This window comes from Plectrocnemia conspersa, unplaced genomic scaffold (genome assembly GCF_051122295.1).
Source record: "Plectrocnemia conspersa isolate PC_06_02 unplaced genomic scaffold, ASM5112229v1 ptg000008l, whole genome shotgun sequence".
Lineage (NCBI taxonomy): Eukaryota > Metazoa > Arthropoda > Insecta > Trichoptera > Polycentropodidae > Plectrocnemia > Plectrocnemia conspersa.
This window is the reverse complement of record NW_028277172.1, coordinates 10,658,243-10,681,875: the sequence shown is the minus strand read 5'-3', so window position 1 is coordinate 10,681,875 and position 23,633 is coordinate 10,658,243. Positions and strand designations below refer to the sequence as shown.

General features: G+C 32.8%; 1 protein-coding gene across 8 annotated transcripts in view; it reads left to right on the top strand.

Moving 5' to 3' along the window:
- The window catches only part of Cals (calsyntenin 1), a 144,252-nt gene that overhangs the window by 67,610 nt on the left and 53,009 nt on the right, over window positions 1–23,633 (top strand). For 4 of the 8 annotated variants that reach the window (XM_088189797.1, XM_088189794.1, XM_088189795.1 and 1 more), the window contains one exon: window positions 4,824–4,916. The exons of the other annotated variants lie outside the window; for them this stretch is intronic. In XM_088189797.1, the coding sequence (XP_088045923.1) occupies window positions 4,824–4,916 (93 nt within the window). The remainder of the gene's footprint in view (window positions 1–4,823; window positions 4,917–23,633) is intronic. 8 annotated transcript variants of the gene reach the window in all.

Sequence of the window (23,633 nt, the reverse complement as noted above, 5' to 3'; positions counted from 1 at the left end):
ATTCAAAACGGTACTTAGCTGTGGGTGATGGAAGGGCTTGCGTATCGCACCCTTCCTATTATTCGTCAAAAACATAGATAATGACTTACGAACACACTCAATTAATTTAAAACACTATGATTAACAATTTATGTATTGTATCCATATATCCACCGGCTTCGTCTAGGGGTCTAGGCTCTTATATATAAATGTAAATGCATTGTTTAAGAAATTTGTACCGCTTTTATTTTTAACGAGTACAAAGCTCTAACAGTTATTTAAAATTATACATTTATTTATTTAATTAAATCTTCCGTTGTAATCAGACAGGCGTAGGTCCAATGCGTTACAACAGGGTAAATCTGTAAAAAAATTCAATTTAATTATTTTTTTAGTTATAAATAAATATTATTTAATATTTTAAAATTAATGTATAATTAAACTTCTAGAGGCAATTCTGCCAAAATATAATTTATTTTACATATACAATACAGAAGAAATAGTTTTTTTTTATTATTATTATATTTAATGGTCATTAAATTATGTAATTAAATATATTCGTTCAAAATTACTTAAACTTCCGTCAACATTTATTAAAAAAGGGTTGTGCAAAATCCTTCCGTTCTTTTCATTAATATGAGTTTATTCCTAATCCGCGAACTTTTCGATCGCACCATATACTATAATGTTCGAAAGCGGCTCAATAAGTCCGCCGTAGCACTTACTACGACGTCCTTTCGCGAAACAATCGTTAAGCGTTAACGGTGCGCCCTTTTTGCCCCGATTGATTCATTACTCGCAGCATCCGTCTTCTTTTTTCCGGCCCGGCTGATTGCCTCCCTCATCCCCCGGTCTCCCATCTTTCGCCATCTTACACAGGCCGGCGTTTTCTTGTGCGAAAACTTTCACGCCGGGACGCCGTTATTCGACAAGAAAACTTCCTTTCTGTACGATTGTTATCTTAACTGGATGTCGCCTTTCGTCTGCTATTAAAACTATATATTATAATGATTGCGTATTTGTCTATCTACAACTTATTAGTTAATTCTATATTTTCATACGCATAGCACTCGTATAAGCATACATATATAATACACATAAAATTATAATAATAATATTTACAAAATAGTCAAGGTTCATGTGTGATTTGAATTCACGACTCTTAAATTGATAGGCAATGTATTATACCTATCGTGCCGGTTTTTTTTCCCCTTACCCGATGAACCGTAAAGAAGTAGTAGTTCTTCCTGGGAGATAAATCGTTCGCGTGGTTTCGACACGAGAGGGGGACATTTTTCAAGTTTATACCCCACTAGCTGTACGGTTTAAATCTTTCGTTGTGTATATTAGGCGGTACTAAAAATAAAGTGTAGTTTTACACGCCGTAACAGATTAATGCTTGGAATGAATGTCTAGTCTGGATTCAGTTGAATTACACGCGGTAGGAGTATCATACATTTTCATGGATTAAGTGCTTTAATTTAAATACGTTTAAATAATAGCGTTTTGTACACTAAAAAGTAGCCCCGAATATTTAATAAAAACTTTCATGATGCGGTATTTTTATATCGCAATTCGAGGGTTCCAAAATTTAAAAAATATTTTTTGAAACACGCGGTACACAAGCGTTTTTCGATCGCGAAAATTACAGACGATAAGGGCAAATCAGTGGGTCTGAAACTAATACTGACACACTTCCTTTAGAACAAATATCATGGTCTACGTTTCTATTGATACTATAAGCTTGATGAGGCATTTTTTAGATAAAAATATATAAAAATCTATAAGACATTTCTTATAAATGAAACCTGTGTTTAATAATATTATTTATTTTACTTTAGTTCATCTATAAAAACGGATACTTACGGTCAGTGCTACATTTTTGAGCATAGTATATAGCTGTCAGAACTACTTTAGGATGTCCTATGTGTAACGATTAAGGTTAAAAAGTCTCTAAAATTATTAATAATGTTCAGGTACCTGTAGGCGTAATCCGATTGTAATATAAAACAATATTTTGGCACCGACGGTTTCCTTCATTCAGGACCCTTTTGGCAAAGTTCATTTTTTTGGTACACGGGCTTACATCATTCTTTGAAAGTCACAGAAAAGCAATTAGTGCTTGTAACTAATTTCATTTCATGCTCAAGGGAAGGTCCCCGACAAAACTATCTAGGTTATTCAATATATTGCCTTGAATCTACCCTCGTACATTCCCATGTGAAGTTATATACAGATTTATCCAGCATTTGAAAATTTGTATAATTGCGTTTCGCTAAAAGTTTGCATTTTTACTTGAAAGCAGTATAACTTATGATCCTTGAATTGAAATGTTAAGGCCATTCTAGCACGAAAACGTATCTGCGAGTTAAATTAATAGAATAATGAATATCTCACATAATTTATGTATGTTCTTATTCCATAAATATATTTATTTATCTCAGTTCTTAATTTCATAAGATTTTTATTTTGTGAGATTCATGCACAAAGGCTCCAACTTTTTGCTATAATATTTTCTAAAAGTCCGAGACTATTATGAAGGACACGGCTGCTTTCAGTTTTGAAGGAAGTTTTTAATACAAATACACGGTGGTATAGAACAGTGGTCGTCAAACGGACAATTTTAATATATTTACAATTTTCGTGTTTATAAAAATATTCCAATTTTTTTCAATTGTCTCTTTATTAAATGGAATGTTTACTGTAGGCCCAGTCTTCCAGCTGCAAAATAAATAGAGGTTTCAAGAACTCTTCCAACAATGATTACAGATAAACATTTTTTTCTTAATAATTCTGTGGGGTTCACAGTGACGACCTGCAATTTTATCAATGTAAATCGGTAAATCCATAGAGCAGTTCTTAAAGATTTTGCTGAAATTTACGCACTGACTGTAGGAACAAAATTTCTTACGAATTAAATCCATTTATCATTTTAGTTAAGCCCGCCAATGCAGACCGTACGTGACAATAGACGAAATAAAGAGACTTTCTGCAAATGTTATTATCGCATAACAAATGCGAGCACATTCACAGCTGCTATATCACACTTGTTCAAAATATTTAACGCTTGTTTCAAACCTGTCACCTGAATAATATCCAACGCAACGGTCATAAAAATCCATTAAATAAACAAGCTAATCTAATTACACTCATAGCTCGTACTAATCAGCCGTGGCAGCAAAAAGTGGAGACTTCCTCAGACTGGCCATGTATTTAAAATAAATAAATTGCACCCAAATCAATAACAATCGTTAAAAACTGGCTTCTGACAACACATCAATAACTTCCATTTGAGCTTTTAAGTACGAACTCGATCCGCTGGTCTACAACAACCAATATCGAGAATGTAGCCGCTTCCCTCTTCACGTCAATCCAATTATACACGTGAACGTGAACATTTTTAGCAAAAATATCATTTAGAAACTAAAATAACTTATAATATAATAAAAAAAGATCACTTAAATTATTGCACAAATATCAATTATAAACCATCTTCGACACAATACCGAATTTAAAATGTTTTTTTTTTCATTTTTCCTAATTAATATATCTGTGATTATTTATTATGGCTTTTTTTATTATTTTAATAGGTTCATATATCATCAAGTCTATATCCATTAATGATATCCAATATTTCCAAATGGCTTTGAGTGCAAAAAGTACCATTTCATGTTTAGAATGTTACTTGTGTGAAAAAAATATGGCAGTGGTCCGCGGAATAAAAAATTTTGTCCGTGAGGTCTGAAATGTTGGAGATCGATGGGGTAGAAACTAGTGTAAGATCAGTTATTCAAATTGCATGACGTCGAGCGGCGGAATGCTTTTATTTTTTTAACGCGATTTTTGTCAACGTTTTTGTTTGCAGTTGCGTTATTTAGCCTGAGTGATCTATTTCTTATATTTTTGTTGTGTTTTATTGCTGCTCATAACATTTTATTTATAACTTGCCGACATATTATAGACCCCACAAATACAACTTTTCTAAAAATCCGTTGCTTCGAAACGGAAAACCACCATTGTATCCTCATAAAACTTAAGTACGTAAGGAAATGTTTTTTTTCTTCACAGATAGGAGATATCTCTTTCTATAACAACTACCAATAAAATACTTCGTTTAATTGTATAGTGGTATATAGTGTTTTTATAATAATTATTAAATCATAAAATTTAATTAAAAAATATATTACTGAACAATTGATTAGTAATTTATAAATCACCTGCACCACAATTTGTGGACCACATATTTAAATAAAATTCTAAATGCCCCTATGATTGGTTTCCTTATAATATATATTATAAAGGTGTTTATAAACATTCGTTGATTCGCAACGAGATCATGTGAGTTAAATTTGTCGGAAATTTGACATAATTTGTACATGGCGAAAAACACTTGCTAGTCTCGTCGCTATTATTTGGTCACCTCACCAATTAAGCTGTTGTCGGCTGTAATAAACACAACCATATTTTAAGACAAGTATTTAATATTATGTCAAATGCTAATTGTTCTTCAAATAATACGGTAGTATTGAGGAAGATGGTGTAGATATGTGTAGGTGTTTAGCGCCTTGAGTCATGATTTATGAGCACGATCACACGGTGAGACTCATTGCTCACTGACTAGCATATATATCATATTTTGGATGCATCGCATGTTTCCAAAGGGGCGTACGATGCTCACGTACGAATGCAAAACACGTCGCGGTGATTTACAGTGGGGAAAAATTCAATGACGGATCGACTTGCTATTGATGCGACGTACTTCTTTGTGCTATATAACTAGTTATATATAGCCCATTTAGAAATTTCCCTATTTCGTTTCTAATTTATTTTTCTTTTGCTTTCAGGTGAGCTATCGTCGTCGGTGAATGGGACATTTGGGGACTTTAAGGGCGCTGAAATAGATTCTGCCTCCTACGATTCTGAAGACGATTTGAATGGTATTTTTAAATATATAATTAAATATTGTATGTTAGATGAAATTTGAAATATTTGATGCTCCCTATATTATTATCGATACGTTATGTTATAATACCACAATAGACTTTTAACTATATTACTTTTTTAAACGTATTATGTAAATGTTTAGCTATCGGATACGATTGTATACTGACAATAGCGATCCGTCTTTTTGCCCTATCATCGTTTCTTCTTCCTTTTACGTAATTGCTCACAAAAGGTGGAGAGCGAAAACTCTTTTATACGATTTCGATATTCTCTCAATTAAATTCCATCTAAAAAGACGACAGATTCTTCCATCTCAAGATGGAAATGGAGGTCGGAAACCCACCCCATTCGCCAACCCCTTATTCTTGTCATGCGATACCCGGACCGCTTCGTTTGATTTGCAAGAGAAAATATAATATTTTTCTCAATGTCCATTGAATATTTTTTACATTGGACCGAGAAACTAACTCAAAGCTACGTCTTTCGTAGAGGCGTAGCTTTGCGAAAGCTCGTTCGTCGCTTTTAACCTTTTTAGTTAAAAAGTTTGCCCGGAGAAAGCTCCGTTCCCATTACGTCTCATTGTCTGCCACGCAAACGTGACCGCGTCGTTTTGTTCGCGAAATTAAAAAAAGTCCACCCTTAATATTCAATATATACAGACTGCTTATGAATTTTATAGTTAATTTTGTGGTATCGAAAGGATACGCTCCCGATCAATCGTATCGTGGCAAGTTTGCTCCTATAACTTCTTGACGATGCCCTCACCCCACCTTGGAATAATTAAAATATATACTTACCAGTGGCGGTGCAAGAGATTCAATACCGTAATTATAGGACCAAGACAAATTTCATATAAATATGAAAAAATGTTAAATACGGTTGAAATGAACACGCACAAAATGATCCAGTTCTTGACCGTTTAAACAACGTCAAGAAATATATTTAATCGTTTTATAGATTTGGTTTATCGATATTTTTAAGCCCAGAAAGTGTTCAATGAAGGGTCGTATTTCTTATATTTGGTTAATATTGGGATTCGTCGTATTTAATATTGCTTCGTAAATTCGTAATTCTATAGAAAAAATTAATATGAATTATTTATATGAGACTGAGAGCGGATTATTTTTGCACCGACATTTGTTAAATTAAAAAAATATACTTATCTCTCCAATATAATTACAATGGAAAGGCAAGTTTTCTGCCAATACTAAGTGGATTATTTTTCGATTGTATATATAAAACTTTTTTGAGTGTATATTCATTTATAAAATACATTCAGGAGTGCGGCGTTCCACAGCTTACATTATTGACGCGCCGCCACTGTAACTTACCCCAAACTTTAAAGTAAGAAAAAATACTCATTTCTTTATTTATGAGCTTTAACAATAACAATGTAAATTTTATTTTTCTCTTTTTCGGATGGTTAAAAAAATTACAAACAGACTTTCGTGAATATTTACATACGGAAACTTTTAAACCAGGATTTATTTTGTGAAGTTTATGTTCAAGGCAGTTAATATGTGTTGACGTTCCTCTTTTAAAGGATTTAAACTTTATATAATGGACTTGAAATGTATTATAAGAAAGATCTAATAAATATATATATTTTTTACTCCACTACAACACAAATGTATTTTTTAGGCCCACTCTTTGTGTCAAAGAGATTGCTTATTATTATAAATGCCGCTGTTAAATTTATATGTGTCTTGCGACAAAGGCCGCGTACGTGAGAGGATTTAATTCCCCACAACGTGTAGTGTTTATTATCGTTAGGTGTAAAGTATAAACGATCGTCGGATCAGTTTGGTTCGTTGAATGTGTTCCTACCGTTTTAATAACTCACCTTAAATATATATGAGCTTTCTAAAACGCGCATAAAACGGACGTTAAGCGTCATGGCCGGCCGTTAGCGGTGTTGCGGTTAAGCCGAACAATTCCGAAGATCGAGTTAATTACCGTTCGAGTTAAAACTAACCAGGGGTGTATTATAATCTTCAACGCCAAGGGTTATTTTCAGTCGCGGGGTGCGCGATTAGGAGTGCTCCGCTTCGCCGCTGATGTTTTCCGCCCCTCTTCCCGCATCGTGGAGAATTTTATCAGATTTTTCTTTGTTGTTCTTTGTGAGCAAAGCGGATTATTAGCAGAGTAAAGGGTGCTTATGTAAAACCGCGGAACAAAAAATGCGTGGTGAACATTTTTGCTTGTAAAACGTTGATTGTAGCGCCCCTATTTCAAAATTTCCTACCCGATTAATGTTTAGACCGCTTTGAAGGAGAAAAACGCTTTCCGTGACATTACCTGATATTGGCAGCATCGAGAATTCCACTCAATCTGCGCATTTCCTTAATTTCAGCGCCTTTAAGTCACTTAGGGTTCGTTTCTCTACACCCCGCTTTACACCGGCCTTTGTAAATATTAGTCGTTTGCCTGGCACCGAGTCATTCATGCGTGTTCGTGTTTATAACAACGACGCCGTACAGGTATATTCGAAAATTGTATTATATCAAAAATATTCTTCATAATGCTTCGCTTCATTGTCTGCACTTTCAATCAATCAATTACAGTTCTTTATGTTATTAATATATAAATATATACATATGTATATATTCCATAAATTTAAAAAAATCGCTATTTATCACGAGCATGCTCCCGACTGCTGAGCAAGGTCATTCGTTTGAGAAAACGCTATTACCACAGCTATATAGACCAGTGTACGCCACGGCTTCCAATTTTTACACACATACATTCACGCGTGCTAGAGCCGAGTCACAAGAAGTATACGTCGCACGAAAATACGATTGTGTGTTGATTTTGTTTCTACCTGCGCTGAAATAACAGTTATTATCGAGAAACTGCAGCGTACCGGCATACTTTGGCTTAGCAGAGGTCGATAACAATGTTACACATATGATATATTATTTTTAAAATGCAATTAAAAATATATTTTTTTATAGTGATACTAGTAAGAATATTCGAAAAATAAATATTTCGGCCCATTCCGCACAAAATAAATAAAAAATAATATATATATGTAATATCACAGTAACTGGTTGTCAACTCTTACTGTATGCTTGTGTTAGTTCAGCATGCGTGTGTTTTGGATAAAAAGTGGAAGATGTGACGTTCACTGATGAGAACCAAAATATCACCTGTTGTCGGATAAGCTTTTATTTTTTACTGTTTTCATTTGTTGTAATCAGCGTACATTACTAATAAGTAAACCTAAATTACCTCGTTTTTAGATGATCTTTGTACAACTCTTCTGAATTTTTGTGTGCTGATCATGCAATTTTCTGTATGCTGAAAATCTATTTATGGCAATGTAAAGTTTTTTATGTATGCTAATGAAAATGATATTTATTGCCATTGTCCTATTTGGTTAACCCTTGTATTGCTCTTTTTGACCTTTGAGAACACCACGTAAAATATATCAATTTCACGTACGTTTCGAAAATGATTTTAGTGAAAATGTTTACTGAGATGGTTGTGTTTCAAATCTACATTTGTATATTTGGTATGCACAAATGATAGCGTGCAAAACACGCCTCAGCAAAATATTATGTAATAGTATAACTTCGATACGAACCAGAGATCGAATCCGACGCCCCGGTCACCTTGGACATGGCTAGCGTATTTGCATACGCGCTAGTGTAAATATTACGTAAAACTATGGTAAAAAAAAACGTACGGCGAAAAGTATTAATTTGCCGACATGTTCATTATTAGTCGTCGGCCGGAAAGTGATAAAACACACTGGAGAGTCGAAGCCTTGAAAGTTTATGCGCGCATTCACTGCGTTCAGAGTTGCGGAGGAGTGAACTATGACTAGGTTTGCCGCAGTGAATGAAGTATGACAGCAATTATTCACGGCGAATGTGTTTGCATAGCGAAATGTATTTGTTTCGAATGCGGCAAATCCGAACGAGACCTCTCTCCGAACTAATATACATAACTAATGTCGCCGTTTACATCATTCACTAAACTAAACGATGGCATCGATCAAACTAAATTATTCACGGCTAATCAAGACTTCGCCAATTACGTTGCCATGTTACACGGGTGTAATTTGTACGGCACGTTAAATTATTCACGGGGATTTGTCATAACATGTGAGCTTATCCCATAGAATGCTTAATTTCTATGAAGTTCTATTAAAAATACATATCCACTTCGTGGGACCATTCAAGTTTAAATAAATAAGAGAGCCATTTATGACCGCAAATTTTAATTAAAAAGTTCGCGTCGAATTAACGAATCAAATACATATTCGCCGTCTTTCTACTAACTCGCTGCTAAACTAATTAACAGTGTGTAACATTACGATAACAAAATTAATTTGAAAATTATAAATCTATCACACGAAGCGTCGAGAATATTAGATGCCAACAATGTTTCGAGATAATCGACTTCAAAGTTCGTTAAGTGTAAGTGAGATTAAGGGCCGACTAAACGCATGGGCCTAGTCACCGTCAAGGGTGGATTATTGAGTGATGGTATTATGTGAGATCATGCGATGCGTGCTCAATTTGCTTTTAATATTCGATACAAAGAGTATTCCAAAAATTAAATTTAAAAAAAACACAAATTTAATGTTCATTAATTATAAAAATCCTTTCGATGGCCTTTTCGTACATTGCAGGCGGTATCGGGGTTATAACTTGACGGATGTTGGTTTTTAGGCGCTCCAACGTTTCGGGTTTGTCGGCGTAGACACGACGTTAGCGCAACCTCATAAAAAAAATCTATCGCATGATCTTGGCGTTTAGTTGCTGTCACTAAAACATGAAATAATGCGACCTGGAAACTTTCCACTTAAAACATTTAACATTGCACCCGAAGTGTGATTATTTGCAAGCCTAGAGAGGTGGAAATGTGCTTTGTTAGAGAAAAAAATCTTTAAAAATTCAGTATCAACTTCCTGTTGCCCAATATGGGTAAATTCTTCGCTGTCAATGGTCTCTGGGCTTATAGTTATAGTGTTATCTGAATTGTATGCGGGTGTAAGTCCAGATGCAAAATGCGCCAAAAAGAGTCATAAGAAAAGCCCAAAATCTGCGAACGTATCTTTTCAAACATGTAAAGATACGTTCGACTGTTGAAGTACTGACTGGAATAGTGGAGATCAAGCAACAAAGCTTATACATATCTAAAAACGCTTCTTCCTCCAGTTCTATTTCCTTTAGGAATTTCTTAATCCCCGTAACCGTTGTAGCGGAAAAATCCAATAGATTTTATAACAATATTGACTTATTTATTGTAAGCCATAACATCGTTAAAAATAAATAATAAATCTCTTTGTAAAGAATACCGAAATAACGAAATTCCCAGTATAACGAGTCTACAATTTGTCCCCGAAAAAATTTCATACAAAATGTTTTCATTGCAATGAAGACTGATCTCAGTATAACGAAATATTTTGATCCGAATTTAGGAATGACGTTACAACTTGACACAATATTTCTCCGAATTCAGTTTGTCCAGTTCACAAGCGAAATTCAAAGTGCTTCGCCGACCCTCAAACTTTTTTTAACAAATTTTATTGTGTTCGTTACAGTATCCTTAAAAATTGAGAAAAAACGATCTATCAATCTTGTAAGAGGTTATTTTGATGCTGTAGTAATATGGTAATTAAAAATAAAATAAAAATATATCATCTTATATATAACGAACTATTTTCTTCGGTCCCGTGAGCTTCGCTATACTGAATTTTAATGGTGTCGAAATATTATAAAAAACGACCACTGACAGGTCAACTTTTGCCCCTTCTGAAAAAAGCTGAAATGACGTCCCTGTCGAACGTCAATTCAAGATTTTCCAAAGATTTTCAATTTGAATATTTAAGATTATGGCGTGTTTTGGCTCTATGAATATTGCTGAAACGCAAAAACCAAAGCTATTCCATATACCTTTATCTGTTTCGAGTGAAAAGGCAATATAATATAACAATCTCGACAACCGTACTTCAAGAACAACAAACCAATTCTGCTCTGTGTCCTTACACTTACCTGTGCATCCCTCCTGGCGAACAACCAATCACAAAGCATATATTTGAGGGCATGTGATAATCACGCGTTGAACAATATTACTGTTCACTCCTCTTGAAAATAAATGGACTGTAGATACGTATTTTTGATGTTCCTAGTAAAATCGTAGATGAATTACTGTCACACAGTTTCATTGACTTGTAGCGAACCTTGTCAAATTTTGAATCTACTATTTTTAAACAATTTCACTCCGACGTCACAGGCTTACGTTTATAGCTCACAGACACAAACACCCCTAGCATTGACGCACTAATGATCAAAGACTTCCACTCTGACGCGTATCTCGCTTTCGCCCCCTTGCCTTGCCGGCTATGCGAATCGAACTTTATTCTGAGTAAAATTACCTTTGCGATTTGTGGAGCCGAGAGCGATTTCTGTGTGGCCCGGCATGTTTCCTTTTATGTTGGCAAATGTCTATGTTGCCTTATAAGGGCACTCCGAACGCGATCGAAAAACGTATTGTGCGAGAGAATCGCTTCTCTCGGAGTGTAAACGTAGCTCTAAGTACGTATAGTGTGTGCGTTCCTCTCAAAGCGAGAGTCGTTTCTTCTCGTCTTGATTAAATTGTGCATTTATGATGAGGGCCAATGTTGTAGTGAGTAGACAGACCTAGTGTTTAGTGTACTTCTCTCTCACTTTGAAGTCACTCCGAAGAATCGTCGTTTTTGCAAGAGAAGTGTTTAAAAATTCATAGACTTGAAGAGCGTGCGGGAGTTAATTAGGAAATTGCCACAATGGGAACTGTCTGAGTAGTTAGCTGCGATGACACGATCCTTACGTAAATGTGTGACATAAATATCTGAATTATGAACGTAGTACTTTTGAAAGTTTCGCAGCTACCTAGAAAGCACTTCATTATGCACTGTTGTTAAACTTTAAACTAATTACTATGAAATATACTACTAGATATTCGCACACTTCTTTGAGTTTGAACTCAAAACAGGATGAGAATTATAAATTGCGATGGTAATGCACACATAGTGAACAGACTGATCATAGTTTTGTTTGATCCAGATGTCGATCGCACTACAGAACTTTTTTGCACACAAAGATAAACATTCAACCAAACGAAAAGTATTCGTTATATAAATAGTATTTTATTTATTTAATAAAATCGACGCAATCTCTCAACTCACCATACAATTCCAAAAAAGTCAATACCACTCGAGAATTTTTAAAATACTCCCATCAGCTATGCAACATGACAATCGATTGCTAATAAATTGTATATATATTTTTGATGACCTAGTTATATGATTGAGAGAGAAAAGTTATCAGCGTTTGCTGGATGATATTGACGTTTCAAATTCCAATACACGTGTATATTTTTTATTATATGTTATGTACGTACAGCATTTTCCGTTTAACGTGATAATACTCATACCCTCAATTCATCCAATCTTACATAATCTAGCCTTAGATTTTCAAATGCTGATGATCTCACCAGTGTGGTCACTCGCATCAACCAAATGTCAGCTATGGTTAGTGGTTACTATTATTATGATCGTCTGTGTATGTCATCTACCGTCATATTTGGCGTATCGAACGCGATATTAATTGAATAACCGCATGCTGTGATTGTGTGTGCTATTTTTTTAAACCAACACATGTACATATGTCGTATGTGGATACACATTTCGCACAACAGCGCACGTTTGCGCGTATAGCCACCAATGGGTTTATTTCCATTTTAATAGACTCCCTTCTCAAACCGCGACCGGCCACACATTTGCTCGCACGTTCGCATGTACAGGGTGGGTAATGCGAATGTAGGCTCGTTTTAATTGAGATTATCCACAAGAGTTATTACCTGCTATCTCATTGGTAATGTTTTTGTTGTGTTTATGTACAATATTGGGATTAATTAGAGATGTATTGAGTTAATAATTAAAAGGTAAGGTGCTGTCCCGAAGAATCATAATATTTTGCTAACGCTTAATTGTTTTTTCTCATACGTATTTTCATTTTCCAATATGAAATTGTTTAAAAACAAATACACAGACTCACAGTTATCAAATGTACTCACCAAATATGTTTTGCCGACGGATGGTGAGCGGAAGCAATGATACTCAGATTGACCGCTGCAGTTGATTTTATTTACAACATAAATAAACGATATAATACGATACATTTCTTGCTTGCTACGCCAGACAGTGTAGCCAGTGTGCTAACTATCGCATGGTTAGTCAAAATCGACCCCCACAATGTATATATAAAAATCGAGTTAGGGGTGAGTTTTCACTGTTCGTTGTGTATTCGTTGATACGCTTTGACGCCAACTTGGACAGCTCTATCAAAAGCCTTTTCAAAATCAAATAAAACAATTTTTTCGTGCTTTCATATGCCATTCTATTTATTTGCATACACGTGTCGAACGCGTACGCAAAAGCGCTCTCGTTTGTTCCTTTTCGCTAAATTATTTCGATTTCCAACCCGACCAGACGCGGGTTTGATTTGTATGTAAATTAATTTTTCCTTGTTTGTCGTGCACACCGCAGATATCCGCTTACGTTTCGACGCCTGGCAGATGTTACGTTGATAATGCGGCAAAAAAAGCAGATACTTCCCCAATCCAGGTTTTTTCAAGTTTGTATTTGCGTATTTCATTTTGAATCTACACGAAAGAGAAAGGGTAAATCGATCGGTTAAATTGCTGTGTTATTCGAAAGCGAAATTAGTATCGAGCCGCTCGCTACGGCAGTTATTAAGTGTGTATGTATATAGTAATACGTTTCAAATCAGTCGAGTGGTTTACTCCTTGATGAGACGTGTCTTTGTAGTTTTAGTGGGGTGGCACTATTTTACCTCAGGCTCTTTAAGTACAACTGAGCAACATTGATTCAATGTAATAAACGTGTATTTCGGGGGAAAAGGTGGTATATAAAATGTAGCTATTAGTATCCATGTCACATCTGTTTTAAATGGTGATCAGATTTTTACGGACACGAAATTTGGGGACACTGATTAATCCGGACATTTTTTTAATTATATAAAAAAATTCATAAACATTTGGATTGTTCAATGTGCAATAATAATAAAATAAAATTTCAACGTAAAAATTTAAATATTTTAATTTGTTACAGTTTTGATATTAAGATGAACTAATCAATATTAATAATTAAATTGTTATTAGATATCAATATTAATAATTAAATTGTTATTAGAGTAAAATATCATGATTTCAATTATTTTTTCTATAATCTTCATAGTTATTAATATTGTCTGTCAATACTTGATACTTGAATGAAATTTTTGTCCGGAATAACCACCGAACTGTTTTAAATGATAAATTCTGTATGTTTATTTAACTATTTTTAAATAAATATTAAATTTAAATATTAGTAGGTCATATGCGGTCTGAAGTGATAATAATTTTATATTAAGATTAGCTAATGAGATATCAGTATTAATAATTAAATTGTTAATAAAGTAAAAAATCTTGAACTTTCTGAAGAAACTAGAAAAGTACCATAATTTTTTTAAATCTTTACATTTTTTTAATCTTAATAGATATTAATAATATTGCATGTCAATATTTTTTACGTTGAAATTTTATTTTAGTTTAGTGGTCCGTGAGGCCCGAAAGTTGGCGACCGTTGATTTACAGCATTGTGTAGATATACATAATTCTGTCGCTTTTTTAACTGTCGAATTCTTTAGAACTGATAAAGTGCCCTTGCAAAAATAATTATTATATTAGCTGCGCATCGTCGGCTCTTGGGGATGCGTAGAATTGAAAAAGATAATAATTAAATACATTTCATTAATTTACAATTATATATATATATATATATATATATATATATATATATATATATATATATATATATATATATATATATATATATATATATATATATGTATATGTATATGTATATGTATATGTATATGTATATGTATATGTATATGTATATGTATATGTATATGTATATGTATATGTATATGTATATGTATATGTATATGTATATGTATATATATATATATATATATATATATATATATATATATATATAATTAAAAAGCAACTGTAAATAATTCATTTTTATCTATACGTAAGTAAATAAATATTTTTCCTAAATTTATAAATAAATACGTAGATAAACAACAGAGCAAATGTTTGAAGATATCGTAAAGAAACGTAATTTGTAAAGATATATTATAATGAATTTAAATTAAATGAAATCAAAGTACAATTGAATAAATTAAATATAATGATAATTGTAAGCAAATTAATTTAAAATTAAATACTTATTAAATTATACAAAAAACGTATCTATAGACATATATAATTCAAAATATCTAAAATAGCTGGTATTAAAATAATACTATACAACCATTTTATTTATCGTTATTATAATTATGAATTAATTTAATACTACATATTGAAATTTAAGAAGATATTCAACATGAATAACTAAATTGTTATTAAAATAAAAAAATAATGTTTTCTTTTAAAGATACCGGTAAAGTAACATTATTATTTTTTATAATATTCACAATTTATGATAATAATTTTTATTTAATGAAATTTTTGTCCGGAATAATCAGTGTCCGCAAATTTTGTGTCCGGAATATTTATATATTTATTTAATAATAAAAAATGATAATTTGAGTATTCATATGCCATATAAAGTCTGAAGTGATAATAATATTAGCCATTGCAAAGCTATATATGTACATACATACATACATGCAAACAAGCAATACAATTATGGATAAAAACAGCACTTCAAATGTCACAAATGAAGACAAAACACCACGCTTAACCAGAAACACTCGAAATAAAGTTAACTGGTCGTAAAATTCATAGTCGTTAGAAATATGAAAACGACGCTTAAGAAAAATACCATACAGAAATCGAAAGCAGCGAAAGCTAGTTCGTACGCCTACATGGACGTTCATACTGAAGGTATAAAACGTAACGTATCTTATTATAGTTTATAAAAATACATACTAAACGGTTTATTCGAATTATTTAATAAAATCCTATTATTTTAAGAGTGGAACGAAACACGTTTTCTTCTATCGCTGTTATTCCATTTATATTGAGATGAAAATAAATAAATAAAAAGTATTATTAATGCGTAAAGGTAAGAGCCCCTTGTCGTCTTAAAATAAAGGCACTCAAACGATTGTTTGTTTCGTCTTTGAATATTGTTAGAAAGCGACGCGTAATACGTCACACGTCAGGTTTTCCCGGAATTCGGAAATTTTCCTCAGTACAAAATACCTTCTCTGAAAATGTATAAATTCAGTCAATTTGACAATCTAGCACGTATGCCGGGTCTCGAGTTGTGTCCTTTTATTCATGTTTCTTTTATATTGCTCTCATTTGTGGATGTATTATAAACAGGAAATTTAACTCAAAGATACAGTACTACGTACACACTAGGATTCTTAATTATTCGTAGTTTTTAACTATTCGAACATTGAATAAAAAATGGATGAAGTATTCGAACATATTTATAATTTATTTCTAGTTTTTACCGATGTTAATTTATTTAACCATTTAGTATAAAAAATCAATTAATATCCTATAAAATAAGATTTAATTAAAATAGAATTAATGATTAATAATACTTATTTTAATTAATCATTAAATACTTTCATAATCGTTAATTTTTTTTAATTTTATAAAATATGCATAACACAATACTGTGAGGGCGTCAAAAGGAAAATGCTTAATTTATTATTTTACATGCTTTTTGATCATTCATTTCAGCTTTTCCTTGGTAGAATTTATATATAAAATTACAACCCCTATTCATGTTAAAAATCACCCATCTTTTTTTATTACTTAGATTCTATATCCTCAATGCACCGCAAAGAAATTTTTTTTGAGTAAAATCAAAAAAGTTTTAATTAAATGTTAGATTTTTGATAAATAATTCTATGATTAAAATTTTTCAAAGAAAATTCTTGTATTTTCTGTCTTATGTTGTTAACATAAAATAATGAGACACAGTGAATTTTATTTGAGAAGTGTCTCATTATTTTATAAAATGACACACATGCTCATGGCAAAATTTAGGGTAAGCAAATGCACTCCCCAAATTACGTCCCTGTGTTTGAAAATGAATACAATAATGAAATTTGAGAATATATGATGCACGTATTCCAAGAACCATAATGATAAAGAATGAACCATTCCTATCGTAGGTTTTACCGAAAGTGCACTTTTGCTAATGGCTAATTCTACAAAGTCATGTTGAATATCGGCAAAACGACCGTTTCAATTTTCTGTTTTCATTTCACGAAGTGAAGAAAAAACATCTATTTTTCAATTAAATAAAGTTTGTGAGAAACAAAATTAGATTGAATACATAATTTTATTCGAATTAATGTTTAAAAACTTACTATCTTTTGTATATAATGTTTCGCACAAATTCTATGTACATATAGATCGGAGTCGTTTCATTGTTTGTTTTGTGCGGAATTGCATGTAAATTAAACCACCGGAATTAAGATCAGCTGCGATTGAATTAATTCAGCAAAAACATTTTAAATACATAATTTTATCGAATTTATTGTATATCAATAGCTTATAATGTTTGAAACGAATTAAATATACATATAGATCAGATCCGTATCGGCGTTTGCTTTGTGCAGATTTGCATATAAATTAAATAACTAGAAATAAATTCACCACGATCGAATTATTGAACTGATTGAAATAAAATATTTGCATCTTGAAATATCAAATACAAATAACTTAAAATTTGCGACGCACACCTGTTTTTGAGATAAGCGTTAAATAACGCATGATAATAAAGGATGGGTCTTTGCAGCATTTAAAACAAACGAATTCTGCGAATTCGGTCATAGTAAACACTACCACGAATATTATATTAACAAATATTTTTTGAACCAATTTTTTTGTTAAGATGGAGCACTCGTCTCGCATTTCGAAACAAAATAAAGGCGTATACAGGATTATGGAGTTTAGAGCAGCACTAGTCACTTGGGTATATTGAGAAAATAAACAAATATTTTACAATTTTTCAAATATTCGTATAGTTGAAAATCGGTTGAATAATTCAATAATTTTAATATGTAAGGATTTTTTATATTTTCCCTAGTATGTACGTGTGCTATTTTGCTAGACCATATAGACATTCAGTCGCTGATAAGTTTGATTTTCGTCAAAATTTTATAAATTAATGTCTGGTAATGGAGCTATGAATGCTACACAGACTAACAAATGGTATTGTTGTCAATTTATTAAAAGTGGAGATTTTATCAAAAAATCCGAAATCGTTATAGATTCTAGAATAATGATTACCGCTACCTAAATATTATATAATAAAATAATAATGTATTGATGCTCTGAATATCCTAGGCCAGTGACAGTTAAGGGCCGAATTGCAATCTTACTTAAAAACGCTTACACCAAACTCTACGGGACGGTGTGTTTTTGTACCTAAATTTGCGACTACTAAATATTGATAACTATATAGTTTCAGCCTGGGCTCTAGAAATCGCACAGTGAAGGAAAGTTGAATTGTTTTGCGGATGAAAGTTGGATATTTTTTGATCAGCCATAATGTGCTGATAAATATGAAACGTGAACCCACGATTATAATGTAATACGCGCTCTTATCTATCGCTTTATACTCTCATTCAAAGCGGTACAAATAATATATGTACGATTCAATTGTATCTGAACGTAAACACGAGATAGATATATAATACCTCACGTTAAGAATAAATGATCTTGATTATTCAACCACACACAGGTCCGCGATAGTCAAACATCAAGCGAGCTAAACAAATTGGCATTATTACAAACGTGCGGTTTACGGTACGGTTGCTGCGTTACGCACAGATTCCAATTCCCAGAATTTCTAGACCTAGGCCCCCGCAGGACCGAAAGCATAGCATTGCTTCATAATTGAACAAAACGAGTTGACGTACTGTGTACAAATAACCAATACGTTTGGGGTTTGGGAGTCGAGCCCGAATTTGCTTTGTGCCTTTTCACCGTGAATATACTGTATATTTGGTGTGTGTATGTGTGCATAAACATATTGATCTTTGAAAAAGTATTGTGTGTAAAGCAGCGAGGAGAACGCGGCACAAAAAAGCGACGGGGATAAAGTCTCGGATCTTTGTTGCCGAACCGGTTTACCGATTATGATGCATTCGCCGCTAGTCATTCGCTGCGTTTCACCGACGCATTTTTACTATATACGCGTGAAATCATATATGTCAGACAAAATGTTAAAGAGATTGGGTGATCCGATGTGGATTGACTCACCAGATTTTCTCTATTGACATATCCAACATGTTTCACTCTGTAGCTATATGCTTTAATAAAATGGGACATATGCCAACAACTACGGTGGTAAATCAAAGCGAGCCGCTAAATAACTATATTCATTGAACCAGAAACATTTCATTCATGTCAGTATTGTATGTATATCAGGGGTTCAATTCGTTTAGACTTCTAACAATTAGTCTACCTATTTTATTTTAAAATGCGAGTGATTTTATTTTAAAGGTTTTTACTTCTTTTTAATATCTAAGTTGTATCTTTTCTCTGTAAGGTCTCGCTTTTTTAATACAAGATTCTAATTAAATTATTTTTTAATGTGAATCATGTCCACTTCAAACGAGTTAAAAGTGTACTGTGTATTTTAAGGTTTTCTAATTTTAAGGGGCGTGACTTCGCTACCAAAACGACGCCGTTAGAAACTGGTAATAATTTATTAGTTAAATTAACATATTGCGACAAACTATGATGGGCTAGATTGTTATTCTCCGACCGGTGGTGGAGAAGCTAGCGGAGGGATGATGTCAGAAGAAGATCCTCAGTGGTCTTGTTTTTGTGGCAGTGACAGTGTGACAGTATAATGGAGGTCAATTCCTCTGCTGCAGTGATTGTCTGGTGGTGTCTGAGTTCATTTGCGCGTATGTGCCCTCGTGTCTGCCCTCAGTCTTAAGTAATAAGGGTTGCAAAGCTAGTTGCATAATCACAATCATGCAGCCACCGTCCAAATATGACAAATGAAATATGTATACGCCTCTGAAAAGTGACATTTGCTTAATGATCTTTCCGAGGTCGAATTGTGCAACGAAAATATTGTGACTTTACGGTAATATATTATTTCCCGTGACCGTTTCGCAACAAAGAAATATTCTTTTAATGCATCTGAGAATAATTGCATGTTATTCATGTGAAACCCTTTTTTTCTAGACGTAACGAGCGCTTTTGTGTGATCCCATCCATTACATTATATTGTCTACATTATATTATCATCATCGGTTACAGTAATTATTGCGCGAGTTTAAGAATAAAAACACCCATCATTCATACAAATACAATTAAAATATTTTCTGAAAATGTTTTTCACTTCGTTTTGTCTACCGGTAGATAGAGACTACTTGATTAATTTTAAAGTCAATACACAATAACATCGTTCAACGCGAGATCATCACGTACACTTTAATTTATGCACTGTAATTGGTCGCTCGCCCTGAGGGGATGTGCCGATATGTGTAAGAACACAGGGCTGTGTTTTTGTTGTTATTGAGAATATTATTATCGCCCCGTTTATTGAATTGCTTTTTTTATATATTTTTAATTTTATTTATTTAATTTGTTCTAATTCAGCGATGTTCTATTTAAGAAAAAAATAATCTTCAGCGACCCCGACCGAAAACGCTTGTTATGGGTTTTGTCGATAGAAAATATTATTATAAAAATTGGCATCATAAGTAAATACATAATGTTTGATCAAATTTTTTTATACTTATTTAATTAGCTTTAAAATTAATTCATAATAAAATGTTATTAAAACGAGTAAATTATCAAAGTTAGATTTTTTATCGGAATTTTTCATTAATTAAATTAACGATATCTAGAAAATGAGATTATAGTAAAAAATTACGACAGCGTAATTTCGTGTACATTGAGTGATTTATATTCATAGAAAAAAGTGTTCATAATCGATGTAGTGTTTTTGAAGCGAATTAATTAATACTTGCTTGTCTTAATTATATTATCAAAAACATAACCAATATTGTGAGTTTTTATATTTTATTAAATAATTATACAGTATTTTTATAAATACGTAGATGCTCTGTATATAATACTTATTTTGCGAAATAAATAGTCGAAAAATTTCACCCTTGATAGCAATGACTGCTTTTATCCGTCATGGTACATTTTTAAGCACTTATGCATGGATTATCGTGTCATACGTTTATTAGTTTTTCATTTAATTAATTAACTCAATTATTAATTTCTAATACAATTCCACTCTTCACGAACTCCTACAATTTTTCTATCGGCCTTATTTTTATCAAATACAATCTTTCAAAAATTCGCCAGTCAGTTGATTTTTTTTAAATATTATTTAGATTTCATTAAGATTCTTAGTATTTCATTAAATGACATGCAATTTTTGGCCAAATTCAATGGGGGAAAGGGGGGCAAATGTCCCATCTGCTCCTTTCAAATGAATGACGTTCCTATGCATTTTTGACTGGTACACAGCAGCATTTGAAAACCTGTTATTTTAGGTGGCAGCGACGAGTTATCAATGATATGGGTATTACAGCATCATTTAAGTAAAGATTTTTTCTGTTTTTTTCATCTTCCTATTTTGCTAGTAGATGTCTCGTTTATGTTTCGGTCTCTGTTTTTAATCGACAGTTTTTTACTGCATTAGTTAATTCGTTTTGGAGTTAATTTTCTTCTTCTTAATATGGTTAATTAACGGCAACCACAGCAACAACAACTTAAGTCGATGAATGTCGTTGGAAGAAAATAGTGCTTAACAATAATACTTTAATTTTTCATTGTTTCTGATATTTCTACATAGAAAAATCACTAAATCGCCAATGAAATGCTTTCAAAATATACTAAAAACTAGTTGTAAAACAGGATCAAACAAACCTCGCCACTGAGTAACTGTCAAAAACGATGTATTAAATATGCTGTTAATTGCACACTACTAAAAGTTTTTAAAACATAAGCTTTAACTCTTCATAAAATCTTTGGTTAACCTACTCTTTTACTATTTTTTTGATTTCCCAGACTCTTTGTATTATATATAATTTGGAAAACTAAAATGGCAGTCAATCAGGAGTCAAGAATGCTTTTAATCGTTAAAACAACACGGATAGGAAATTCTTGGTGTTATGATTAATCAACAATATGAACTCAAATGAACTGATCAAATGTAATATTTAGAACTTTTATCCTCAATTGCATATATTTCTAGAAATGTTTAATAAAAATAAATATCGAAGGTCTACCTAGCTAGCTCCTTGCAGGTTTTGCACCTTTCCATTTCAATCGAGATCCAACCGCATTTCTACGAGTCCTACGTAATGCGGTCTAGCATTCCAGCCGACGTACTCCAAACTTAAACCCACGCCTATTCGAGTTAAATTAATCGACCCAAACGTTCTCCGGATATATAATTATTTCCCTCCGCCATATCCTTATGAAATTTGCACACGTGTCGTTATGTGTACAGCAGCACATGTGTTGCTTCGCTCTATTTCAACCGCGGGGATGTTTGCTCGATTTACAACCCCCTCACCTGTGCCATCCGATCTTCTCTGCACCATATTCCGCTATATGAATCCACCTCGTCTTGCATCAATAATGGCGTATCGGATAACGCGCTCCGTAGCAGCAATATGCGCTACGTCTGATATATTTCACGTAGTGCATATTTTCGCGCGCGAAAATTCTTACGCAACTAAAATATTATAGTACCGTAAAAGCGGGCGCATCTCGGCGCAACATCTTTTGTGCTCTCGGTAGTCGCACAGGTAGTTCATGCATACCTGTGCGACCAGTTTTCTACGTATGAGATGTCACATGTTCTCTCGTGCTCTTTTTGCATTCAGTCGAGACTGGTATGAGTGTACGTCCATACATAAAACGCCCACTCGAAGAACACATATTTAGGCGTCTCATGAGGGATGTAGACGCGAAATCATAACCTATCCTCATTTTATTGAAACGTGCAATAACTGTATAAAGTATGACTTTCAATTTTATTTCATTCCCAGCTATTTTTATTTATTTGTATGCCTTTGCCCTTTATTACATGTTTATGTATCCTTTTATACTAGTGTGAATATACCTGTAAACTTATATGCATTACTGAGATTTTCGCAAATGTTCGAGGTTTATGGCCAGTAAGATTTTTAGTGCCTTGTGAACGCAAGGTTGTACTTTCGCCATCAAGTAATCAAGATTCTTTTATGTGATAATGCTATAAAATTACACAAAGTTAATTTTAAGTTATTTTAATTAATACTCATAACACCATTGTAATGTGCACAGTAATTGTTTTAAAAAGTAACGATTTAATGATTACAATAATAAAGGTTATATAAATTAAGGGAAAGTTCTCTATGTATATTTTCCACCCATTAAAAATGTATATATACTTATATTTAATCCTAAATATTTATGAACGGTATTTATCAAAATATACTGTATGTTGTATATATATTGTATATGTATCTTTGAAGAAAATAATTAGATAATTAATAAATAAATTTAACCAACTTAATAACCATTAATTAATTTGTATTACTTCATTTGCTACTAACTTTAAAGCATTATATGCGTATTTAGGCGCTTATGACACACGGTGGCTCAAAATAAATGACCCGATTTGCTTTCTCTATAGCTAATAA